Consider the following 27118-nt stretch of genomic DNA (forward strand, 5'->3'; position numbering starts at 1 on the left):
CAGCACTTGGCAGCTTCTGCTTTTGTTTTCTCTTACCAGTTCTGTGCTGCTGCTGTGAAGCTCATGAGAAGGTCTCCAGCCTGAGCATTGCACTGCTTTCCTCTTTAATAAGCAATGATAAATAGGGTTCTAGCTGTGTGCTTACAGAGCACAAAACTGATTCAATTGGAAAAAGAAGTGTTACTTCCCCTTGAGTTTTCTGGTAGAGGTGTCATAGCAACCTGGTTGTTCTTGGCAATTTGGGGCCTGTTTTCCTATTATGTGATAGTTCAATGCGTATTGTCTGCAACTGCTCCAAAACATGGTTGTTTTCAGTGACATATCTATCTATTGACAGACAAGGGCAGATTCTGATGCCACATTGGCCTGGTTTGTACTAGTGTAAACCTGCTGATTTGGTCCTACCTGATCAACGCTTTGTACTGGCATTTCTGTAGAAGTTCACCCTTCACACCCTGTAGGCTTGTTAGCTTGTTTCTTATTAACTAGCTCTGTTCTCATTTAAGCTCCTTCAAGTCTGTGTTGTATGAAAGAAGTTTCACTAATCCAGATGAGAACCACAGCCTTTTAGGTATAGAGGTTATTATATTTTAACACTCTGAGGAACAAAGCATCAGAAAGTCACTACTCTGTGTTTGTTTAGAGATGCTGGCTTTCCAGTTAGAGTAACAGAAAATGCTCCTAACCATTGTAAGGGCATCTTGTCAGATACCAGGCTTTGGCTAACCTATGTAATCTTACAACTTCCATTTTCATGGTTGCCATTTTCATTTATTTCTCGCTGAGATTCTAACACTCAGAAGTGCCTTGGAATAAGTTTTGTTTTTCTTCCTCTAAGTAATTTCCCCATAGCCATTTGAAATAGTTTGCTTGTAGTTGCTGTCTTCCTACACTTCACAGAAAATTTAAAGGGTACAAGATAATAATTTTGAAAGTATAGCCAGGAAAATCTTTTCATAGATTAGGGGTAAACTAACCGTTCCATAGTGATTGATCTTCTGGTTATACGCAGCGATTACTGCAATCAATGTATTACAAGGTATTTTACATTCCTAAAGCTCAATTTTGAGATGCCAAGTGTATGGATATTTATGTTATGTTGTTCTGAAAATCAAGAGAATTTCTGCAGGGAGCTGATTTCCAAGATCTCATTTGTGGCAGCACAAAGGAGAGCAAGTGACAAGGACATGGCTGGTGCATGCGTTAATCACCAGCTTTGTATTTCTGTGGTGCAATGTTACTCTGTCCCATTAGTTGCAGAATCCTTTCTGCTGAAAAGAGCTGGGGGTGTGTTCCTTTTTGTTTCCATTTCCAGTGAACTCCAAGCTGATGAATGAGTTTTTAATGATGTTGAAATTATGGTCTGGAAAATCTGATAACGTGTCTGATTCGACATCCAAGTCATGCAAGTTGTTAGGTTTTGATTTGGTGAAGCAACATGGGTTTAACCTTGTCTATAACAGGTGTTTATCAAGAAGGCAAAATAAAAAATCACACAACTTACTGACCAGATACACTTTCAACACTTTTTATTGAGAATTTATTTTGAGTCAATAGTTCCTTTGTGAGACTTTGCAGAATAATATTGAAGGCCACATCTCTTCATTTTAATAGAACCAAAAATTTTCTAGGGGATGATCAATTTCTTTCATTAACTGAAGTTATATCTTCAGAGACCAACTCAGTTTGAACTCAAATGAAACCTTCTGAAACTGGAACCTCTACCAGGCTAGTCAACAAGGACCTGTCTGGAGCTAGCTATGTTAATAATTGAAGCAGAGAGCAACATTTTTTTGTTAGTTCATTGATTTGACTTAATTGACAGTTCAGCAAGAGGGCTCTAAACCATAGACCAACTCAAATATTTAATTTTGTGAGATAATAACACTGTTAATAATGGCACTTAACTAGTGCTTACTTTCTAGTATACAGTATATACATACAGAAACATACACTGCATCTTCCTGTTGGGAGATTTGCATTTAAATGAAACACTTCAAGAAATAATTTAATAAATTCTTTGCACATTCTTTTTTACATCAGTAGGCTGATTTTTATCTTGCATATATACAGTATTTTACTAATATTTAAAGGTGAAATAGATAAGCCCCTATTTACAGTCATTAGAAACCTTCAGGTATGTGAAATGGAAAGGCCCCATTCTTGAGAACTTTGTATATGAAACATTTGTCCATAAAACTTCTTCCATATCTATTATACCATGTATTTTCTTAAGTATTTTACTGCACTTTCTCATCTACTGTTTATTTAATAAATATTGCAAAGTTCTTGCATTTTGGGATACTGCTTTTTAAAAGATACCATGTGAGGGTGCTGCAGTTAAGTTCAGAACTTCCTTAAGAGAAAAGCAGTCAGGCATCTCCATGGCAGTTTCTTTGAGGCAAATAATATATCAAATTAGCTCTTAAAAAAAAATAATTGAGCACGTATCAGTCTTGTTCATTAAATTATGAAAGCTGTTTCTATGATTGCCATCACCTTTAGTATATTATCAAGGATATACACAAACATACTTAACTCTGTTGCAATAAAAAAAGATTAGGAAAAAAAACCCCAATCAAAATCGACCTTTCAAGGGTAAATGATATAAAAAAAAGTCTCAATATCTTAAATAGCAGCTTCCATTTACTACATAAATCAACTTGTAATGTCAAATAATTTGAGTAAGATTTGGGTGATTGCAAAGGGGTCAATCTAAGGAAGTGTGAGTTAGCACCAAGAGTACAAGACCAAGCATGGATGGAAACAGAGCAGCAAATTGAAAGCTATGTAAGTAACACAGAAGTGAAAAAGGCAAGAGAAAAAGATAAAGAGAAGTTATAAGAGACATGATCTGAAACTGAGAATTTAACACAGAAAGGAACAGAAATAAATGCAACATTCTTGTTAGTGACAGTACAAAATGTTTTAGGAGAAGGGGGAAACAGAAGTAAGGAAGCAGCATGGAAGTTAAAATTGTACTTAGTGCTGGCTGCTCAGCCACACAGCCCTGGCTGTGTCCCAGTTCTGGAAGCCTCCATTCACACCAGATAAGCCAGTTCCTCCCTGCTGAGATTTTTCCTGCCTAATGGCACAGAATTTCTTTAACAGGTTTTACATAAGAAATTTAATGTGGTGTATGAGGAAACCTCATTTTCCTTGGATGGGAAGAAGAGGAGACTATTTGCTTGACAGTTGGAGGGAAAGATTTCTTTCTTAAGCACTTTTCTGTGGAAGCGAGCTTGAATGTTCAAGATATGTAGAAAACCTCTCAAGTGAAGGGAGGAAAATTCCAATCAATTAAATGGTTTACCAAAGCAGCCAGTATCATGTCAGCACAGAGGCACTATAAATCAGCCCATGAATCAGACACAATGATAAAGAAAAGCTTCATTCCTTGACACGGTTTTGATTAAGAGGCTAAAACTATGAGTGAATTGATGTAGTTTTGCTGGATAATTTTTGAGTGGGGAAAATACCATCGAAATAGATTATTTACTGAGTGAGGTTTTAGGGTTAAAAAAAATTAATAAAACATGAAAATCTATTTTTAAAAAGTAAAGATTAGTGGAGTTTTCTACCAGGTTTTTGATAACTTAGAGATCCTTGTATTTGAGGAAGATAAGCAAAGATGGCTATAACAAGAAATGACTTGAATAATGATGAAGAGAATGGAGAAGATAGGAAAAGGCTGCTTCTCACCTGCTTCCCACTTAGAATTTGTGTCTCTAGGCTGACAAATCAGGACCAAGTAGCAGCTAAGTTTGTGCTATAAACAATGGAAGAAGTTAAATTCTGGGTTTGCTCCATGTTTTTTCTATACCAGAGGCTTGAAAAGCCACATTTTTTTGAATGAAGTCATGTGGAATTTCAGTTGTGGCAGATGAAGCAACAAAATGATTCTGCTGTGTTGTAGGGTGAGCGACAAAGATGTCCCAAAATCAGTGAGAGAATAAGTTTAACATCTCCCCCTTCTCTGTCATTAATGCAACAGCAGTAGAGGAACATGTAGTTCTTGGGTCAACATTTCAGTTTGTTGCTGTGGTTAATGCTGAATTTGCTTCCGGCACCATGTTTGTGTTTCTTAGGTATTTCATATACTCAGTAAAATCTGGCAATCTGGATTGGATTTCCTCATCCCCACTGTGAAATACAGAAATTATACTTTTACTGTGTATTCAAGAATCACATTGGGAGGCACTCCATTTCTGAGAGGTCTGGAAAAAGCTGATGCTGCCTGGGATCCCTATATCTTACTCCCATTTGAAAATCTTGCATCTACTGAGGGATTTTATATGGTTTTCAAACCTCCAGTGATGCCCTAGATTTAAAAGATTTTAATTTATTTGTTGCAAATATATCCCTTAAAAATACAAAATGTTAATCATTAACATATTTATTTTTAAGATAATTATTCTTGTTACATGAACATATGTGGACCATAACACTTAGCCAGACATTCTTTACTAGTTAAATTTTGATTTAACTTTGTAAACCAGTGTGTCCTTCATTTTAATATGTGGAACAAACATCTCTCAGTTCCCTTAGAATTAGTCAATAAATATTTCAGAATTATTGAAATGTTTTAGGATGCAAACAAAGCACTGGAAAAATAAAACACATTTTTGTTAATTGTTATATCTAGAAAAAAAAAATCAATTTACCATAAGTGTTAAAAAACTTTAGTTTGTGTGAGAAAATAATTTCTGAAGATGGTAAATTAAGATTCTTTTAGAGGGAATTCAGTGACAGAGAAAGACATTAAATAATTTAATTTATAATTAACATTTACTACTTGGACATGTGTAATTGGATATGATCTTTAGGAAAGATCATCTATATCATCTTCATTGAAAAATGCTATTTACTTCATCAAGGATAGCACTGTTACTTCTTTGTACAGAAAAAAAGGTAATACCTCTTTCTGTACAAGATACAAGGTGCTGTGTCTTCAGTCAAGACTTCAGTAAACTGCCTAGGGATTTCTTCAAACAGGAATATTCAAATGATGAAGACAGAGTTTATGCCTTGTAACCAATTCAGTGCACTGGAAGTATCAGCTCTCACAGGTATTACAGCACACAGGCCGGAGTCTTACAAGCTGTCAGCAAACAATTAGCTATTTGAAAATGAACACAGTTTCATTTAACTGTAAGGGAGAGCTCCTTCTAACCTCTTGGTTTGGACTCTCTCTTTAAAGACTCCAAGTGCCAACGCAGCAGTATCACAGTCCCAGTACTGGCAGGCCAAGTACTGCAGGGACACAGAGCACCAGAGGGTTTTGTCACACCTACGTCATCACTTGCTGTACTACTGTGCGCTCGTGAGAACACCCCTGATTCCCACAGTGTATCTTCTTAAGCAAACGTCGTAATTTGTTGGGGAAGTTTTTGTTAATGTATCTGTAGAGCAGAGGCATCACAAAACTGCTTGAGAAAGCCAGGAACTTTGCTACAATCTTGGTAAAATGTAGTATTCGGCTGTAATTTTCATCTGCGATTCTTCCTTGAGCGTTAGTAAATGTGTTTACCAAGAGAGTAACATAATAGGGGGTCCACAATGTGAACTGTGTGCAGACTGTGGCGATCAGAAGCCTGTGCACTGATGGATCTAATCGCCCAGTGTCTTGATCCAGTGGTGTTGTCTCTTTGCGTATTCGCAAGATCAGTATCAGTGCATAGAGTACAGCGACAGCTGGGACAACATACCCAATGAAGACCATGATGGCATCTGCTGCTTCTTTGTTCTGCATCTTGGAACATTCAATGATTTTAGTTGAGACGTGATTGCAGACGTAGAACAGGAGAGATGAAAAACTTGTAAGCATGGCACCCCCCCATATGAATCCACAAACGTGTTTGGTGTTGTACACGCTGGACATGTAAGTTCTAGGTAGAGCACGTTCAATGTAGTAGTCCAGACTGAGCAATGTAGTAGAGTACATGGTAACTAAAGACGAGACGTTGAATAAAATAAGTAAGGTGATATAAACTTCATTGTTAGAACTCCAGATGGCCCATTTTGTGTTGGCAAGACCTAGAAGGTACATTGGTGCCAGAGCGTTGATGATGAGACCAGCAATGGCGATGTTGACAAAGTAAACATCTGGCATAGTCATAGTAGCTTTGTTGTACAGATTGACTAGGACCAGCAAGCCATTGTAACAAAGGCCAATTGGGAAACATATGATGAGGTAGAGTAGGGAAAAGATGGAAAGCACAAGGTGGAAGTAATGGCAGAGATGCTGGTCCTCACTGTTTTCAGTACTGTTGTTTAAGGTTTCACAGCTCCACATAGTGATTTTAACTTTGGAGTCTTCTCTGCTGGTTACCAGCTTTTCTGTAGAGAGAGAAACAGTTGGAAGTATTGTTGAAATATTGTATTATAGATTAAATGCAAGGTAGGATTGAGAAACATTGTAGAGATTATGTGCTTCACAAACTGATCAGCTTCAGGTCAGTGACTGAAATGCCTTTTGATCTCATTAGTCTAGAAGAAAGTAATATGTGATTCAAAATTTGATGAGAGGAGTAAATGTTCTGAAGTTTTAATTTACATGAAAGGAGTGGCAAATGAGTTGATACGGGACGCTCAAAAAAAGTAAATCATAAACTGTGTATCTTTAAAATAAGTACCCATGTAATATACATGAAGATTAGTACAATGTTGTGGAGAACGGCCCATGTTTTGTTTTGGTTTTTGTTGTTGTTGTTTTTTTTTTTAATAATGAAATACTACTACCCTTTATATAGCTAAAAATACATAAGGGTGGTTGCTGAAGCATTGAAAGATACAAGCTGAAGCATAAATCTTAGCAATAAGATGGAGAATAGAGTTCTCTAAGGTGTTATATCAGCTTTCTCTTGAGAAGATAGTTTCTTAGGAGGCATATCCAAGGCAGTATGGTGGATTTATACTGGACCTCTGATAAAACTGACAAAGACTAGAGGAAACTGGGAAATGAGGTGAATGTTTGGGTTTCTTTAATAGGTCAATTTGTATTCAGACTTCCAACCTATAACCATGTAGTTCTGAAAAAAACAATGGGCCTCTGTAGTCTAGGGAACCTAATATCAGGGCAGCCTGACTTTCCAAAAAGGCAAGAATTAGCTATCATTTCCTCTCAAAATAGCTTGAATTCTTTAAAAAGTATGCTGGTATCAGCTGTTGTTGCCCAGCTATCTTTGCTTTATTGTCAATGAAGAGATACATTTTAACTTTTATGGGAACTTCAAAGCAGTCATGAAAAATCTCTTTCCGAAATGCAGAAATAAGAAATCTAAAAAGTCTTAAGTACAACTCAAAACACCCACAGTCTTAAAATCGTGGCTATTACTCCTGTCAGCCCCTTTCGGGGACAGCGTAGAATTTGTGCAGCAGGTGGTTTCCCATGCTCAGATACTGTCAGAGACTCCGCGCTCTGATACACTTCCCGTTTAGCACGTGTACGAAAGTCTAAGTACACATATCTGCATTCTTTCCAGAGAACAAGATTTAATCAGGTCCACAAGAAACATTGCACAATTCAAATGAATGTTACCAGCCAACATGCTACACTCCATGAACGCTAAATTATAGGGCAAGGCTTTTACGAGCATATGAGGATACGTTGTTGCATCTCTCCCGTGCTAATCCTTTGACCCTTCAGCCACACTACCTGATCTCTACCAGAATCCTGCCAACTTCCACTTTTTATTTCCCACTGTAGTTGTTTTGTGTGCCTTTTTTTTTTTTTTTTTTTTTTTTTTTTTTCCCTTTCTGAAATAGGCAGTGCCAGATATCAGGTTAAAAATACAGCAATTTTAGCTGGGCAAACAACTTTTTATCCCACTGTTGTATGTTTCCTCAGACAAGTGACTGCTGTGACTGTAACACAGATGCTATTCTGTTGTTTTCAAAGCTTTCTTTCGCCTTTGTGTAACAACTTCTTGTTTGTTTTCTCAGATCAGTTCTTTAGCAGTAATGTTGCAAATCAGCAGAAAGTATATATTTAAGTTGTCTTTCAATCCTTACAATGTTGCGAGCACTGAAACCAACCCAGTTTATTTTCAAGAAGCATCTGTTGTTTTGAGTTTTTAGGATAGTTGTTTTGTTTGGGTATTTGGTGTTTATTTTGTTTTGCTTTTTTCCAAAAGAAAAGCTGTTTTGCTCAGTTGAAGGCAACCAGAATCACATCTCACTGAACTGTTTTGACTTGATTCAACCAAAGCAGCAGACTGAAACTAGATATTGCAAATATATGCATTACAGTGAGTGCAAGGGTGACTAAGCACAGGCATGGATACAATCATGTAATTCCATTAGGTAGGTTTATCCTTAAGCATGTAGCTTTGATTACTCCAGACTGAATTACATCAGCCACAGAATACTGGCCTGGATATTGTTTCGGAATATTTACATTTTATAGAGCGGGGGGATGTCTGATTTCACAAGTGCTTTCAGTAATCACCCCTTTTTTCTTTAAGTCCTCTAACTGCGGTTAAATAAGACAATTGTATTTTAATGACATAAATGACAGGCAATTCATCGTGTTAGTTACCGTATGAACCTACAAAACTTACTTCCAAAACGAGCAAAAATAAAATCCAAAAATAAAAACATTTTCTGGAGATATTTTGTTGATAGCTTCTAAAAGCCCAGATGAGGGATTTTTGCCACTCATGTAGAAATCGCCCCTTTGTAATTGTCACTTACCTGGGAAGGCGCTGAACCTGTTTGCTGTGCTGTACAGGCCCAGCTCAGCATTTCTCACCCAGCCGTGTCTTTTGTCATTTTAAAGGCACTTTTGTCCTCTCGCACCGCGGCTGGGCACGTCCTGCCGATGCCTGGGATGCAGCAGTTTCTACTCGCTCAATCTAAACTAACCCCTTCGCCAGCCCCAAGTAGTTTTGCAGTCCCAGGTGGGCTCTGTTGCATAAGTGCCTGCTGCAGTCCTCCTGTCAGCCTTCCCGCTGCCTCCCCGGCTCCGGCTGCTGCTGCCCTTCTCTCGCACTCAGCAGTAAGGTCAGAGCCGAGCAGAGGGGAGGCAGGAGCGCCCTGCCCGCCGCTGCTCCCCGGCCGGCCCTTCCCGCAGCCTCTTACCTTCCCTTCGCTTCCTACATCCCCCCGCACCGCCGGACCCGCGCTCCGGGGGCCCGCAGCGCTGCGGCGGCGGGAGGGCGGCTGCGGAGCCCCGGCTCCTTCCCCTTGGCAAACATGGTGCTGGCCTCCCGGCAGCGTGCTCCGCTGCCTGCGCTGCACTTGTTTTTCCTCTCGAAGTTCCTCGCAAGTTTCTGCTTGGCTTGGCAGGCGGCAGGCCCCTCCCTTTCCCTGTTTACAGCCAGTTTCAAGAAGTGAGAGGCTGCGCTCGGAGGGGAGCGGGCTGTGAGAGGCAGCTCCGTGTTAGTCTCTGGGTTTCAGATTTGCTCCTTAAAATATACGGGCTGCTGGAGCGCGCAGGTTTGGTATGGTATTGTCATCTGCGCTGGGGTTCTCCGGGGACACTGGAGAGGCTGTTCCATTCCCTGCAAGTGCAATCAGCAGCTCTGGTTCGAGAGCGTGGGTTTTATTTTTAACCTGGGATGAGAGGATGTGACTTTGAGGCTTCGTTTCTACAGGCCATACATCCTGAACAATCGGTATTTAACAATTGCTGTATTAGGAAGCCCACAGGTGCTTGTGCTGCTGGGGAAGGTGAGCTGGCTTGGAGTGCAGGCTCGGAAAACAAGTTTCTGAGCATTGATTTTTGAGTTGGTGGTTGTTTTGGTGGAGTGAAAAGGCACTGCGACCTGAGCCTCATTTTGTGATGGTCTTACGGTGCCAGGCAGCTTCCTGCTTGGAAAAGTTGGGAGGACAGTTGTTCCCAACGCTATTTGCGTGTCACTTGCAATTAGCAGATGTGTGTATATTCTCTGCACCTTTAAAAGGGAACATTTCTTGAAAGAGTTTTTGAACTGTGGGTTGGTAATTTATCATGCTGAATTTCTGTTGGTTATAGGGAAAACTCCTCAGACTAATGAACTACATTTATTACCTTTGAAGTATGTTTTTAACTGATGTTGTCAGCCAAAACCAGAAGCTGTGTTACTTTTTAGAAAGAATTTGTTTTACATTTAGAGATTCTTAGGGTTTATTCTATAACAAATTAACACCGATTAAAAAGAATCCCTTAATTAAATATTGAGCGGGTGTTCATGGAATAAGTACCAGAGAAATGGTAAAAATGGTTACTCAGTTTGGGTTGAGTTACTCTATCTGACTGCAACTTGCTTTTTTTTTAAAGCAAAGTCTGTGCTTCTTGGTTTGTATTTAACAGTTCATTATGAATATTGTAAAACCACTGCAACTCCCAAATGGCAGAAAATTCCTATGTTCCTATTTGTTATATAGTCCACGGATGGAATTGTGTATGTGCTGTGGATAACTGTGTTGGAAACTGTGGCATCAAGTGTTTACTGGCTCAAAACTTTAGAAGGACTTTAGTCACCAGAAGTCCACTGGGGAAACAGCAGATGAGGAAAGGTATCAGTGCAGAAGTACTTCCAGAGTTCTGATACTTGGCCAAAGCCTGTTTTCTTACATGTCATAAAAATGGAATGTATTTTTATTTAGATAAAAATGTTCATGAGGTATTTACAAAAAAAAACCTTCTTACAACGCTTCACAAAAAGTGAGGAGCACTTGGTGGCAAGCATTAGTTTAGCAAAGATGCATTAAATGAGTTTTAATTAATGAGAAAAAGTGCAGTGCTACTTAGTTGTACTACAGAGTCCATAGCAGCAATCAGGTTTTTTTTTCTGACATTTTCATTCATAACGCAGCACAAAGTTGCAGAGCAGGTTGGTTAACTGTTTCAAGCATGACCATTCCACGCTCCACTTATTTTGACTTAAAAAACCCCAAACCTTTTCAGCTTTGGCACTCTCTCTTGCTCTGCAGATTTTTTTGTTTAGACAATAAATTATTTGTCTACTTGCTCTTTTATCATCTGTGTGTGAAATAGCTCTTATCTAGATTATCTTAACTTCTGAGCAAGTGTTTTCACAAGCTGTAATATCATTACAAACCATACATTGCTAGTAAAGCTGTTGCCAAGAAGCTAAGTCTCTAAATAGGTGTAAGACTCCTACCTTCATCAGGTCTTCTAGAGTTCCTGCAGGATTTCTTAATTCCTACAGGGACTGAATCCCCAAGGGTGCTGCAGAGGGGAGGGCTGTGCAGAGCTTTGCTGGATGGCACATTCTTTGCTTCAGACCAAGAATGAGAAAATAGAAAAGCTTGGCCAGAAGTGTTGCATATATGCATGAACCATGACTTAGATTATCAGCTACTCATCAGTTTGTAAGGTGTTTTTTGAAAGTGAAATGCTCGTTATTATTTATGGATGAATTCTTAACATTTTAAGTAGAGGATGATGGGTATTTCTTGGAAGATAGCATATCTGCAATTAGTTGTACCTCAAGGGGGACACACTCTGAACTCTCAAGTGTGAGAGAATGAAGTGTCACACTGTTGCTACTTCTCAGTCTGGGTAACATGACAATTTTTAATCTTACTAGCTTATATACATACCATAGGGATTAACAAAAGGATTGTTGGCTGGATACACAGAAAAGTAAAACTAGATTGTCCAGCTTAGATGTGAGGGTAAAAAAAATGCAGCAGTGCAGGCAAGTAGGTTTCAGAATATACTTTCCTTGTACAGTTGCTGAGTTGCTTTGTTTATAATATAATGATACAGCTCGGATAAAATGCTTTTACTATTAGTGGAGAAGAAAATCTTGCTTGCTACTGGGTGCAGGGCTGAAGAACAGGCCCCTTCCAACCCTATCATTTACGTCTTTGTGGTGCAATCATTGACCAGTTTGGCAGGTGGGATGTTTATAATTTATATTGATTGCATTTTATAATGCGGTTAATTCAGTGCAGTGTCATGTGAAAGAAGCCGTGACTAAGTAAGAAGTATTATTGATATGAATTAGTACCATTGAATATCACCCTGTCTTGGATGTTGAAAAAAGTATAAATTAAAAAGCAAGAGCAGGTCAGCTGGGAGAGGGGTGGTTTCCCTTTCTACAGTAGCACTGTCTGTCCCTGGTCTGGCCAGAGGAGCACAGGGTGAGGAGTTTGCCACCCTGGCAAGTGAAGAAGAGCATGGGAAGAACAGGCACCCAGCCTCTTGGTCATACTCATTTCACCCTTGTCATTAGGCTGTGTTTTTTGTTTTCTAAATCCATTCCTTTTGCAGTATGAATTTGATTGAGTAGCAGCATAACAATAATTAAAAAAAAAAAAAGATTTACATCTTTGACTCCTACTGTCCAACTGTTGCCTACTCCTGCTTAATTCTGCACAATCTGAGTGCTGTGTGCCCATTACCAGCTTTCTAGCTTATTGCCAGCCCTTGGTCTAGTGTTACTCCTTAAGCCTTCCTTCTGTCCAGACACAAATGTTTATGCATATTTCCCCGTTTTTTTAAAACTTGTTTTTCACATTTGCTTGGCCTGGGCTTTCCTCTTTATCTCTCCCTCACAAATCAGTAATCATCAACAAATGAGTTCAGATGCTCCTTAGATTTGGAAGAAAGAGGGGAAAACTTTGGTTTAGATTGTGGCAACTGTTTTCAAGATGCTTGTCTTCAGTATATTAAATGAGACATGAAGAACTTTTTTTTTTTTTACTTCAGAGTTCATAGAAGATTGCTTAAACTAATGTGTGTATCTATCTGAAACAGGTATTTGCTTTCTTTTTCCCCCCTCCTTTTTTTTTAGAGCAACATAAAGCTTATGAGATCAGATAATAGACAAAAAAATCAACTCCTCAGGAAGCCATAATAAAAACTGCCAAAGAGTGTTTTTAAGAGACCATTCTATTTTAGAGAGTGGCAGTGTGGTAGTGGTCTGGAAGGTTTCAATAACAAAGTACTACAGGGTAGAAGAGACAAAAAAGGTGGAGGCTTAAGTTCTGTGGAGAGGAGATAGTCCAACATGAAGGCCCCTAAAGATTTGTCTGGAAGGAGTCCCATGCTCAGGCACAGATGCTATCTGCCAGACACATCTGTCACTCCAGATAAATCCTACTTTTCTGTGCTGTTTATTTCTTTGTAATCGAGCCTCTGCAGGAGTGAGGTTGCCGAGGGCTGTGCCCTCCTTGCAGCTGCTCAGGAACAGCTGCACTGGGGGCTCTGCAGGGGTTAACTCTATAAACTCAATCCTGTTTTGTTAACTTCTCTCAGTGTCAGATGAGTGTGACTGGTCTCCTGCTCCACCTCTTCCTGACTTAACTTTATCACTGAATTCCGAAAGAGCCTCTATATGGAAAACCTGACATATCTTTTCTTTTTTTGTTCAACATAGAGTGAACAGTGCAGCTTTAAATACATCACAGAGGTGTGGTGACTTCAGATTTCATTACTACAAAAAGTGAAATATCTTATTTCTGTGCAGTTCTAAAGATAGGATATTCCATGAGGCAGAATTAATTTACGCAGGGGTTACCTGTATTCATCAACAAGCCTTTGCTGCCTGGGCTTCTGAAATGAGATACAATTTTGGGATGCCCAAATATCCACTAGGTAATACTTTTCTTAAAAACCGAGTTATATGCAAACCAAAACTCCTGTAATCTTCCTAGCAGTCATATTCACTTCCAGTAACTTATGGTGCATTAAATAACAGTAATAACTAGAATGAGTGTAGTATTAGAAAATAGGCATCATACGATATTTTGAGCTCTGGATTTTATAAAGTTGACTCATTGGAATAGAAGTGACAGCTTTTAAGTGACATCAGCAGAGCAGACAGTGCCATTCAGGGTATTGAATACAAACAGCCAGTCAGCACTACTGCAGTCCTTGGCCCATGATCCCAGAGCACGTGGAATATGATTTGGATGCAGCTCTCCTACTTTAAAAGTGACAACAAACTGAAATACACTTCAGTATCAAGATGATTGAAAGCTGCTATATATATTCAGTTTCTTGACTGGTTCGTGAAAAACTATTTTAAAAAATTTAACCTGTGGCAGAATTTCTACTGTGCTTATAACTGGTGAGCCACAGAAACCAAAAGTCTTAATTAAAACATACAATTTCCATTTCTTGGAGAGCACACAAGCCCATTAACTGCAGCAAATATTTTCATTCAATTTAAAAATGGATGTAAGTTGCAGTTTCTTTGCATGTGAAGTACTTCAACTCAATGGACTTAACAAGGATTACATGCACCTTCAGGAAGCATTTTTACCATCACAATGTTAATGTTCAGAGTAGCTGGGATTTAGTAGATTTACATAGTAGATAAATTTAGTCCCACTGTTTTTACTTAAAGCATTTTAGTTCATTTTTTCTGACTTAAGGAATGGAATACATTAATTGTGTGATTTCATTAAAGGATCTTTCTTACATGGTAATCATCTATGTTTGACTATAGGGGTTTCCCCTCGACCCCAGTATCTACAGACACTTAAGCTGTAGAACAAAAAGTCAGTTAAGACAGTTTGGGGGAAAAATATTTCTGAAACATGTTCCTTTTTCTTTGTTAAGATCATCAGATCAGGCAGATCTGAGGAGTTACATTTTTCTGCTTTTTTACTATTAGAGAAATATGAAATTGCAAAATTACAAGACAATTTTATGGTGTCTTTGTTTAGCTAATTTCTGAGTTTAGGTTATAGGTGCAAACAGATCATTTGCACCTCTTACAAGATAGCATGTGGCTGGATCTCTGCATTTCCATCATTTTGGAGTTGCTCAGGTTCCAGGTAAGGAATGTAAATGACCTGAAATTTGTGCTTCTGGTCCACATGAACCAGCATCACCCCAGTAAAGATGACCCATTTTTGCCAGTCAAAATTATCCCCCTTCTAGATGTTGCAGACTGAATTTATGCAAGGACGGAGCGTTGCAGGCGCACCAGCTCGGCTGGAATTACTCTGGCAACGAGTTGGCTGGTCGGGCTGGCAGGGTGGAAACAGCAGCTCTTATCTTAACCCCCTGTTTGCTTCATCCATGCCTGGCTTGTGACAGGGAGCACTGCTGAAATTTGGCAGTGTGAAAACATTCCCCACTGATATTTTGCTGCCAGTTGCAAAGACTGACAGGCGGCACAGATGGTGGTTTTCCTGGAAACCAGAACAGAATGCCATTTCCTAATAGAAGCATCAGTGAAAGCTGACCCGGTGACTTATCAACAAGACATCACTTTGGCCCTGTAGGAAACTCTTGTGAAACAGACTCAAGACTGCAGGGACCAGGTTTCCAGTAAATGCAAAAATATTGACGTAGTTGTTTCTCAGATAACATTTCTGAGTATAAAACTGGTTTGTGTTTGGAATTTGCAGGGGAAAATCGGCTCTCAGCAGAGCTGCACTAAAACTGAAATTACTTATAAATTTGTCATGTCCTTTGGAGATAAACAGATATCTTTCTTATAATTGTCAGCAGATGTCTGAGACATCTTGTTCTTGATGCTCCTGTGGCTTTTACTTTCAGGTGCGTGGTGAAAGAAAACCCATGTTCTAGCTGCCTCTAAGATGAACTTGTATGTTTACTGATTGCATCTTACTATTCCATTTATAATGTCTAAATAAATATTTTACTTCAACATTTTAGGAGGGCTAGAATATTATTAATGCTGGTCTAAGGGGCGGCTGTTATTAGACTGTAAGATTAGACTGTAAGATTTCTAGGAGGATTTTTCATTTACGAGGGGCTTGAAATTAATTAAGAGACATTGTACTGACATGAATGGGTTCCAATTAGTCTATCTACTGCTTGTCATGTGCCACTCCCCGCTCTGCTCTGTCAGTGACAGGGTATTTTACCCCTTATTCATCAACATCTTCTACCAATAATCTTAATATCTTATAAGGCTCCCCACTGCCTTATGCCTTCACTGTATCAAATGACCCTTCCATCAAGCTTTAAAAAGCCAGTAATAACCTTTTAACCTTTCTGTTCTGTGATGCTTGCAAAGGGTTTGGCAGGTTTGAGTAGTTGATTATTTGATCTGAGTCCTTGGCTGTGTTTCACAGGTGTGTGGATGGAGATGCTTCCTTAGTTATTCTTAACAGATGTCATTTTTTTCCAACCCAGCATTCCAAGGGCAGAAAACTGAAGTAATTTTGGGGGAAGAAAAGGGCAAAGGAGTACGGGACCTCTGTAAACCAAGACTTTCTAACCATTGCAAAAACCTCTGAAGTTACACCTTGAGTATACTGTGTGCAGCCACCTGTTAGCCACATTCTGTCCAATCCATGGTGTTCTGGGAAGCCATGGTTAAGGATTTATAGAAATTCCTGGGACTACAGCCAAATAAATGACATTGAAATAAATGCTAGTGCTCACTAATTGCAGTGTAGCCATTCACATGCCGTTCAGCAATTACTGTGGGTTTTTTCCTAATATGAACAGATTTTTTTTTTTAATAAAAAGATTTCTTAGTGTCCTCAATAGGTACACACACATTTAAAAATCTTGCACACCACAGGAAGAAAGCACAACATCTGTAGCAGATTTTGTTACTGCATGAGCTGCACAGAGCCTTGATATATGAAATAAATTTATAATCTGCTTCCTTCTGTGCTAATGAGTGGAAGCTTAAGTAGTAATTAGCTTGTCATAGAGCCAGTTTCTTAGTAATGATTGATAAATAGTTGTTTTTACATAGCCCACACAGACACAGGGTGCATACCAACAGTAAACCACAGTTAGTAGGGAGGTCACTGGAGCCTAATAGCCTGTCTTCACTTAAATGAGCCTTACATGTTTTAGCTGTTGTGGAAAATATGCAGAATATTCTGATAAACTCTTATCTGATGTTCAGATCCTGCATGCAGAAGTTCAAACGCATCATTTTGATGTGCAGATCACAAACAGATGTTCACATGAATCATTTTGTCCAGACATTTGATCAACTTTTTTTCATTACTGCAGAATCAGCCCAGCTTCTGTTAAAAATCATGGGAGGCTGCTTGGACTTAAATGGTGGGTCCAATCAAGTAGATGAAGGACGTAATGCTGGCAGGAGAAACAGGGTGCTGCCTTTTTATGCTGCTTTAGCATTTGTATAAGGACATGAAGTTCAGCTGACAGAGCCCTAAGGAAAAGTAGGTCTTCTGCTAAGTACAGTAGAAAACAGATTTGCAAATATCATGGTGATTAGCATAGTTAAAAATGCTTATGGAGGCTAAAAAGGACAGCAGTCATTCTGCTTATTTAAAGCTTCTGCTGAAAGCAGTTAGGAAATTTTCAGTGCTTTGAAGTTTGCCTTTGGCTTACCTTCTTTTATAATATAAATGAAAATGCTGCTTAATTGTGATTAATTAGTTAATTAGTTACTGCTGTGTCTTTTAGCTGCTTTGCAGTAATATTTCACAGGATGGTTTGCTGTATATTTTATTATTATTCTATGAGCAGAAGATCCATCACTATCTCACCTTCATTAAGAACTTCTTTGCTGTATTAAAAATTAATAGATTAACTTTTGGTCCATTTCTCTGCTATACTTCTGCTATACTGATACATCTGGGTTTAATATACAGAGAAACTGAGATCTTGTATATTCAGAGCGATTAATTAAAAAACTCAAGTGCACATAGTACATAAAGAAACAGTAAATGAGAAATCCAGGATATACATAAGAAAAGCCTACTGTAACTTTCTTTTGGACAACAAGGTAAGATCAGGAGCATGACAAATTTTAACAATTATATTTTTCCTAAAGAACTGTTCCCTAGGAACTGTCTAACGATGGCACTATTCATTTTCACTGAGCCAAGGTTTATATGCACCAATGCCAATTGTTCCTAGGCTCTTAAAAACTCAAAGCAATCTAAAAGGTGAACTTAAAATCTCACCTGGTAGGCACTGCCTTGTTGTTCCTTGCGGGCCGGCAGAAACATTTTGCCCATCAAGTCAGACCCTTTCCCAAGTGAGCTCTGCAGAAACGCCAGTGTCTCATTTCTCTAGGAGGGATAAACAATGGGAGAGCCTAGGAGAAGTCTGCTGCCACCACTGCTGTGCCCTGGCGGTGGCACCGGGCGCTGGGTGTCCGTGTGACTTCCCCGCCACATCCATACACCTAATCCCTTTAAGCTCCAGCTGCACGCTCGGCCTGGCGCAGGGGGCTGCTGCACAGACCAGGGGGCCCGAGCCTGCCACAAGGACTGCTCTGCCTCCGGTGTTCCTAAGAGGGAAAAGGGGGTTTTAGGGCTCATTTTGTGGAAGGGACAAACTGAAAGGACATCTCTGTGGCTGGAGAACAGCTCAGCCTTCGGTGTCATTACGTAACGGGAGACAAGTAGCGGCGGCATCGAGCCCAGAGAGCTTTTTTGGTCTAAGAATAGAGGTTTTGCCATAAGAGTAGCTGTTCTGCTAAGCTGTGCATGTTAACGGAGTAATGAACCTGGAGCTAAATAAGCCAAACCGGCAAAAACATTGTTAGTATGTTTTGATTTTCTTTAGAGCTACTCGTCACAGCTGCATGTGTTGGGAGTCATGTCCCTTCCCGCCTTTGAACAACAATGTTGTTTAGCAAAAGCCTGTAACATCCCCTTGGCTTCTGGAGAGTTTAGACAGTAACCACCATTAAATCTGAAAACCAGCCAATGTACGCTTTAAAAAATACTTTAGTGTAAACCTCAGAATTCTTTTAAGCATTCAAAAAGAACATTTTAATTAAAGGGGGGGGGAAAAGGCAAGGAAAATGCTACTGGTGTATCATCTTACTTTAATGAGATGGTAGGTAAATGTAAATTCTTGCCATTTGCATAAAAAGCATGTAATAGCATGATTCTGTCTACTTAGCTGGAATACAAATAGTCAAATAATTTGCCTTTAAACCTGTAATGAAGAATTAATTTATTTGTTTTCCTTCTTCCCCAAAGCAGTAAAGTATAACGCAATCTTTTATGTGTCAACAAAAGGAGTTGACCCCTAAAATGAATGAGGAATTTGTCATTCATGTTAGGCATGTATGTAGTTATTTATTTTCTTTAACGTATGTAACGTGTGTTTTCTTGTTTTATACCATCAGTAGCTCTTTTTTGTTCTTACATCATCTTATAAGCTGAGACTTCACAAGAAGACTCTTAAGACAGACTCTTAAGGTTAACACCTGAAAACTTTTTTGACAGTCAGTATTTACGATCTAAGTATTTGCCTAGTTCAGTTAATTTTTTGTTCCTTTTGGCTAAGCTTTTATTGTTTATATTAAAATCAAAAAACCCCAAGTCTCTACTTATGATCTTTATAACATAGTGGCTCTGTTTGTAGGTCCCATGTTAATATTTTCCATTAAATGCTCTATTGTTGGAGACCGGTCAAATTGTTAAGTAAACAAGCCCTTCTTTAATCTCAGAAGTAATATTTCTATGAGGTGACAATTGGGGCAGCCCAGGATTATGCTTTTCCCCTTTTTTTTAATGATGGGTAATATTTCATGCTTATCACTTCTTTGGTTAAGCCATTACGTATGGTTTGTGTTTTGAAACACAGAGTAAAACCCCCAAACTGTTGATTTACATCTGATAAAATACCAGTGACAGCTTAGCATAGAGTTTAAGGTGAAGTGTGCTTTCCTTCTGAAATTCAGACCTCATAAACTTTAGCATATAGGCTTTTTGCAGGAGAAAAATGCAGAGATTGGGCAATGGAAAAGTACTCCTTTGGTCTCTAGGGAGAGCAGAAGGTAATAACATGGCTCCTTTGAGTCTGCTGCTCTCTTGGTTTTATAGAGGTGACTACTTGTTCTTATAGGCCCCCCAGTCCATCACTGAGCTCAGTCTTCAGTGCCCATAGTCTAATTTTTACAGTGTCCTGGTCAGGTTTGTCTAGCACTCTTCCTTTGATGCTTGGTTGAATGTAAAGGTCCATAATCCCCAACACATTTATGCTGTGTAACTATCACTTGCCACTGGTCATCTGGAGTAACTTGGGGTTGTTTTGGGGTAGAGGAGACTGTTGTGCTTTGACCAAAATGGTCCAGATTTTACCAATATCTGTACTTCTAGAATTTGCCCAGGTATTTCTTGTGAGAAACTCATGGGGCTTTGTGCTCAGACTTGGTCCTGGCCTGACAGCAAGGGGACCAAGTGAAATGGTGAACAAGAGTGTCTGAAGTTTACTTTAGAGACTTATTTTTTAACTCTGCCTCATTGCAAAGTGAGCAAGTGCCAGTGAAGGTGGAGCCTCTTCTGTGACCTGCCAGGCAAATTAGCCCATACTTAAAACACATTTAAACACAACACAGGTATTTTTCCTGTGCCCATGGTAGAAGTTCAGCTGGATAGGAGTCTAGTATGAATGTGAAACACACATAACCTAATGTACTTTTTTTTTTACAGACCCTAAGCAGTGGGGATCACAGAAGCCTTGGGGTTCTCCTCACATGCTTAATTTTCAGATGCAGTATATTGTTGCTATTGACTTGAGCAATATGCTGAATTAAAGATGGCAGTTTCCTGTCTATCCTCCCCCAAATACAGTTCTCATTGCTGATGGTTCTGTCAAGTTAATGCAGAGTCCTAACGGTCACAATTACAAGTAACTTGGTTACTATGGAAGTTGTACTTGAGCAGTGAATGTTTTTGTTTGCAGAATACTTTGTAGTGGTTCAGATGATGAAATCACCACGTGTTTGAAGTGCTGATATTTCTGACACTCTGCTACATCTAGTCTGAACTGATAGAGAATTCTGATAGTATTTTTTACTTACAGGAGCTAACTAAGACAAAACCTAAGAAGTTCAGTTCAATTTTGTTCAGCAAATTTTGTTCAGATGCTTAGAAGTGCATCTTATAGGAGTGCTCTATGCAGTAACTTAGACTTAGGTAGAGTTAGTGATTAAAATGGATTAAACGAATCACAAGGTTAAAGTGAAAGTAGTTATTTAGGACTGTGGTTGCCAGAATATTATTTTTATGAGCTGAAGTGGTTTTGCTGAAGCATCATTATGACATTAGTGAATTAGTGAGTGTACATGTGGGCCCTTCATATTCATGTGTAAATTGTCTATAAAGAATAGTTGTTAATACAAAAGGATTATCAGAAATATCCCTCAGTATACTTTTATCTTAAACTGAAATGATGGTACCCTCAGATGAGTGCCAGCAGTTGGTGGTACAGGATAGATGTGGTGTGGGCAACCACTGGCTTCTTACTTTTCAGTACTGTTGTTTTAAGTGTGTAAGTAAGATGTAATATTAATGGGATTCATTCAGGACTGTTCATTTGTGTTTTATCTTAGTGTGAGTGTTCACCAAGATCATATTTGGTCATAACCTGCCTGAAAATACTTTTTAAAAAATTGAAATTGAACACAAATCAGCTGAAGTAAACAAAACCTATTTGCAAAATTGAGATTAGTTGCTTTAGAACTGCCTGCTAGATGAGCACAACTCTTTAATCCCCTTCCTTTTTTCATCTACAATATTTTGGGTTGTAAGAACATCGATGGAAAACTTGCTAAAGGCGACCACATATGTACCAGTGCTGCAACCCCATTAATCATACATTCATTCTTCAGAACCAGTGTCTCTAGTTTGAGAAATTCAACCAGCTTCCCCTAAGGGCCGTTGGCAAACGAGCTCTGGTGAAACTTGCTGCGGTGGCTGGATGTGCCGCGGCCCCAACGGGCCCTCTTCTGCTGAGCCTTCCCAGCCTTGCAGCAGCCTCAGCAGAGGGACATGTCTGGCTGCCCTCTCCCAGCTTGATTTCCAAAAGGGACCTCAAAGCTCCACCCTTTTAAGGAGCACTTCAGTACACTCAAGCTGCTGAGGCAGGTGCGGGAATAGTATTTTCCTTGTGCTGGCTCCATCAACTACAGGAGTGAGAACCTCCAGTGGGTCAGTGACGAACAGGCTGGGAGAGGAGCAGTAGCATCTGGATCCATTGCAGTTCCTTCCTCTGCTGACATGACTCAGGATCCTCATGTGGTTTTACTTAAAATCCCTCAGACCTGCTAACCCCGCTAATTCAGAGCAGCTTTCCAAAAATATTCCGAGCTTGTGATTGACTCCAGTAGCATGCCTTTTATTTATTTATTTTGAAAAGACCATGATTTTGTTTCAAAAACATGGTTCTATGCTAAAAACATAGGACAAAACCTAATAATTGCATGCAAAAGGGAGTCATAAAAATGGGCGAAGCAGGAGTTATTTGTATCTCTTCTATTCAATAGTGTGGGTTTTTTTTTTTTAACTTGGGCTCCTTTATATTTGACCTCCAATTTGAAAGGCCAAACTGCTGAAATTGGCAGTTAGGTCATTGCTTGTGTAGGTGTATCAGAGATGTATTATGGTGCATCTGTGTGCATCTTTTGTCTCTGCATGCTTTGGATAATTTTATCCGCTATTGTTTGAAGATGTCATTAGAAATTAGATCAGTTTATTTAGCTATTGTGGACTAATCCAAATATAGAGAGTATAATACACTGCTCCTGACCTTTTCCTGTTACCAGGTTCTTTCCTTTGCAGACCTCAGGTGGTGGGGCTGGGTGAAGGGCTTTAACCCTCTGGGTGTATTTTGTGAAGGCTGCAGGACAGACTGAAGGCCCTACAGCTCACTTTGCAGCACAGGAGAAGCAGGAAAAAAAATAAATACCAAAAAAATATACAAAATCTCTTTTTAAAAAAAGCTACAAAGCAGCAAGATTGCATGCTCAAGACTGTGGCTCCTAACTAGCAGGATTTCATAGCCATCTGACCATGAAGTGCTGCTAGCTTCTAAAATCTGCTTGATTTGAACATTACTTCTTGAAACCTCTCAGATTTTGGTGACACTTCTTGCACAAAATTCTGTTAAGATGAGGTTGAAGAACTACTTATAACGGCTGTGGAGAATGGAAATGGAGTTAAAACATTTATTTCCTCTAGGTGCCCATGTTACTATTGCCACTTTGATGTCTGTTAATTCGAAAATAAGATTTATTAATAAAGCTCCACCTCAACAGATATTTTGATAGCATAAATCTATTCTATTTGTTGTTAATAGCAAATTTTAAAGGGAAGAAAAAATCAGAGGAAGAATGCAACAAAAATGTTGACCTCAATGAATAAAAATTGGACTATTTGTACTATAAGAAAATGAGATAATGATGGCAATAAAATCCTGTGCTCAAAGAATGAAAATAAACAACATACATGCTATGTGGAAATGGGAAAGAGCCATTGCACTAGGACAGATTCACTGAAATATTTTCTCCATAATACTTCTTAATAATGTGGGGATATTATTTTAGTTAAGAACTAAAACTGTTCTGGAGAGTGCTCCTGGAGTTTGGCAGCTGTGCAAGGGGATGGTTTACAAACATTCCACACCAGGAAAATATTTGGAAACCAGTACTGTGGCTCTTGGCCACTAGTATTATAAGCAGCATTAGATGCATTTTTGGTTGCAGTGCAGCCATCTGGTAGGTAAGTGGTCCATTTGTCTGTTAACAAACAAAGATTTTCTAGGCAGTCTACTTTGCAATTATTCCATATAAAATTTAATTTTAGGCTTACTCATCTTTTGGGTAAAAAAAAAGGGGGGGGTGGGGGTGTTTAAAAAAAAACAAAAGGCATGTCAGAACAAAGGGTTAAACCTTCAGTTAAATACTGCACAGTAACACTGCAAAGTGGTTAGAGCCATTGTGGACTTTGACTCTTTGTTTCTAGATTTAAGAATGATTTTTTTCCTGCAAGTGATAGCTAAATGTTTTCCTTAGATTGTTCCTGTGTTACACAAACCATATCAGATCAGCCTGTAAAGTTCAGCATTTTCTGCAGTGTCTGAAATTCTACTACAAAGAGTAATTGCGTCTTAGAGCCTGACAACAAGCAGAAATAAAAGGCTGAAGTAGTAACAGCACTTACTTGCATTAATTAATTGTATATTTCTGTACTTAAGCTTGATGGGTGGAAAGTATTGCTTTAAAGACTACCTACAAAAGTGGTGAATGAGCAGCCACTTAGGGTGCCACTTCAAAGAAAAGCGCTCAAAAGAGCAACAGAAGGGAAGCTGCTTTTGAATTCTCTCTGTTCCTCCTGGCAGCCCAGAGCTTGCAAAGGAAAGCAACCTAGAAATGGTTATTTTCTTTTGTGTTAGTTACATAAGCAGCTCCCAGCAAAGAAAGCTGGAGGTGGAGCAGCCATGCATGCAAAGGGCCTCTTAATAACCTGTATCTACCACAGCTGCTAAAAGAGTCTTACCTGACTTTGTTCTTTCCTGGCTAAAGTAAATTCCTCACACTATCTCCAGCCCAAAATCCTGATAAAATTCGAGCTGGTTGTAGCTCTCAGTTGCACTAGTGCACATCTGGAGATTCAAGCCTTCATGGTTACTCCAGATTTATATGTTATTGTTGAAGCAAACAGATCTTGGTTTCTACCATTTTTTATTTTTCAGACTTCTCTTTTTGCAATATTGCTGTACTTAATACTAAGGTATCTGAAAATGGAAACCTGGTTTTTAGAAGAGTGCCCAGTCTTTCCTTTAGGATCAGTTGAAGCTCCAAGAATTCTGCTTTCATGCTCATCATCCTATGCTCATTTTAAACTTTGCCTTTGCGGTCATGCTGTAGCTTCCATTAACCATCACCTGAGAGGCTGGTACTTTTTTCCTGTAGGTGACATCTCCAGCTGGTCAGCAACCTTTGTTTTGCCACTTGTGATCTTTGCCTCCCTGTCCATGTCAGCCACCCCCCCAGCTACCTGCTGCACACCATTGACCTGGTGTGCAGGTCACCATTGACAGCTGCAGGTTGCTGTCTCCATCTCCCTCATTATTTTCTTCCCACAGCTCTACTAATGGCCTTGTCTTGGCTTTGGGACTTCAGTTTGTCATTTACTAGGTATGAAATTCTGGAATGACATGTGTGTTCTTTCATTGTCTTCAGGTGCCAGCTCTAACACCACTGCAGAGATGTTAGTGTTTAATGCCATCACTTAAAAGGTGATTAGGAGACCAGGTTGAGGGTAACTATTTCTGATGATATGACAGGTAAAAGGGTTTGAGACCATTTATGCATTTGGCAGTTCAAGCCATTTTTTTACCCTTATTTTATGTGAAATTAGACCTGGAAAGTTGGAACTTACAAGAAGTATGAAATTTAAAAATGTCACCCATGCCCAACTTCTGCAAACTTTATTATCATTACCTCCGTAAGAATTAACAGTCAGTTCATGTAGTCCAGTGCAGCAAATATTGTCAGACAATGTGTAATGGAAATTTTTAAGAGCCAATATTTAACATCTAGAAATGAGAAGCATCCAGGATAATTTTTGAAATAACTTCACTTGAATTCAGTATATATTACAACAAAATACGAAGGTAAATATTAAGGTATTTTTCATCAGATGGCTTTAAATTAATCTTTGGGTTTCCTTTTAAAAAAAGGAAATAAAGAACCTTTCAGTAATGGAGAAACAGGGTACTCTTCATATTGCTATCACTCTAAAGTATGACACTGAGAGAAAAATTACTCAGAAATAATTCCATTTCCATCTTTAGAGCCCTGGTTATTGGAGTTCAGAATGCTTTTAAATCATTGGGTTTAGGCCTCAATACTGCAAATTGACTTTGGATAGTTAGATGTATATAGAGAGGCAGAAGAAAACCCCACTGAATAGTAAGTCTGGTGTGGCCTGGGGTTCTGTCCTGTAGGGCTGTTTGCAGTGCTTTTATTTATTTGTGAAGTGTTTTGGAATGCAGTTTCCAACTAAACAGATCATGTTCCATGTATGAGTAGGACCAAGCTTTAAACCATCTGACAAAGTAGCTTCCCTTTGCTTTGTTTAGGAAGATCTCTTTGATTCTGCTTGTATTTAAGGTGTGCTGTTGGGTAATTGTGGAACATGTATCTGTTTAAACCAAATTCAAAGAGTATCACAAACTGACACCTGCTTAAGGCTTTAATTAAAAGTGGCTTAATCTCTAACAATCTCCACATACATAAGCAGAAAGTATCTGTGTTTAATGTGTACTTTGAACTGCCATTCATTTAGAAATCAAAGATTTGTAAATTAAACACAATATGCTAGACATGATGATGTTTGACTGGAATCCCTTCTTGTTGGCATAGCCTAGTTTTCCTGATGTTGTTAGCCCTGGGAATAAATTATTATTAAAAAATATGTATAGAAGGAAAATATAAAAATGCTATCTTTAAAAAAGTTGAATCTTTCCTCTTTAAGCTTCAAACCATTGCCTCGTGTCCTTTCACTACACCCCCATGTAAAAAGCCCTACCCCAGCTTTCTTGTAGGCTCCCTTCAGATATTGGAAAGTCACTATTAGGTCACCATGGAGCCTCTTCTTCTCAAGGCTGAACCCCAACTTCCTCAGCCTGTCTTTATAGGGGAGGTGCTTCAGCCCTCTGATCATCTTCGTGGCCCTCCTCTGGACATGCTTGAGGAGTTCTGTGTCCTTCTTATGTTGGGTTATGGTAAAAAATGATAAATATTCCCTTATATGTTCAGAGCCATACATTTTTCAACTTACAGCAATTCTCTTTTTTCATCCCATCATGCATCATTGTAAAGAGCCTCAATCAGTCTTCTCAAAAAGTTTCTTGTAGGTGCAGCAGAAAGGTTGTTGGGTCCACCCAAAACCTTCTCTTCTCCAGCCTGAACAAGCCTGGTGCCCTTGGCTTCTCATCACAGGGTTTGTGTTCCTGCCCACTGGCTATCTTGGTGTTCAACTTGCTCCAGTTTATTGAAAGCTTTCTTGTGCTGGGCGACCCAAAACCATACAGAGAAGTGCCAGGTTGGTCTTTGTGCAAGAAAGACCTTTTTATAATTCTGTTACATGGAGGCCTGTGGAGTTTTTAATATGTTTTGTATCTGGCCAATGTGATCCAACTTTTTTTAGTTGAGTCTTGCAGGTGTGTACCTAAGGAGTCTTTTCTAGGCCAACTCTTAAGTTTGGGGATAATGGAGCTTGTCTTACTATAGCTGATACCCTACTCTAGATACCCTTTCTGTCTTTAAACATAGACTTTAAGATTAGTGTGGTTGAGTATATTGAAAGTAATAGAAAACAGGCACAGAAAAATTGTTGCATGCTCAAAAAATAATAAAATGGAAGAGGAAGTGCATCATTTATTATAACACCATGTAGACTAATGAAAAACATACTGCAGGCTGGAAATTTGTTAAAAGCT

The 27118-nt window shown here is 39.0% G+C and overlaps 2 protein-coding genes across 10 annotated transcripts in view; one reads left to right on the plus strand and one right to left on the minus strand.

The window, feature by feature from the left end:
- The window catches only part of C14H7orf50 (chromosome 14 C7orf50 homolog), a 122749-nt gene that overhangs the window by 40326 nt on the left and 55305 nt on the right, over positions 1-27118 (plus strand). The gene's annotated exons all lie outside the window — the stretch shown is intronic.
- GPR146 (G protein-coupled receptor 146) overlaps positions 1513-27118 on the minus strand; it is a 49971-nt gene continuing 24365 nt past the window's right edge. Inside the window, exons 3-4 of one of the 5 annotated variants that reach the window (XM_051632640.1) lie at positions 17836-17943; positions 1513-6339 (exon numbers count right to left, since the gene is read on the minus strand). In XM_051632640.1, the coding sequence (XP_051488600.1) occupies positions 5291-6295 (1005 nt within the window). In that variant the 5' untranslated portion in view covers positions 6296-6339; positions 17836-17943 and the 3' untranslated portion in view covers positions 1513-5290. Of the gene's footprint in view, positions 6340-8694; positions 8763-9081; positions 9556-17835; positions 17944-27118 lie in introns of those variants that run through there. The other 4 variants (XM_051632641.1, XM_051632642.1, XM_051632639.1 and 1 more) reach the window with 4 other exon arrangements.

The sequence above is a fragment of the Apus apus genome, chromosome 14, assembly GCF_020740795.1.
Source record: "Apus apus isolate bApuApu2 chromosome 14, bApuApu2.pri.cur, whole genome shotgun sequence".
NCBI lineage: Eukaryota > Metazoa > Chordata > Aves > Apodiformes > Apodidae > Apus > Apus apus.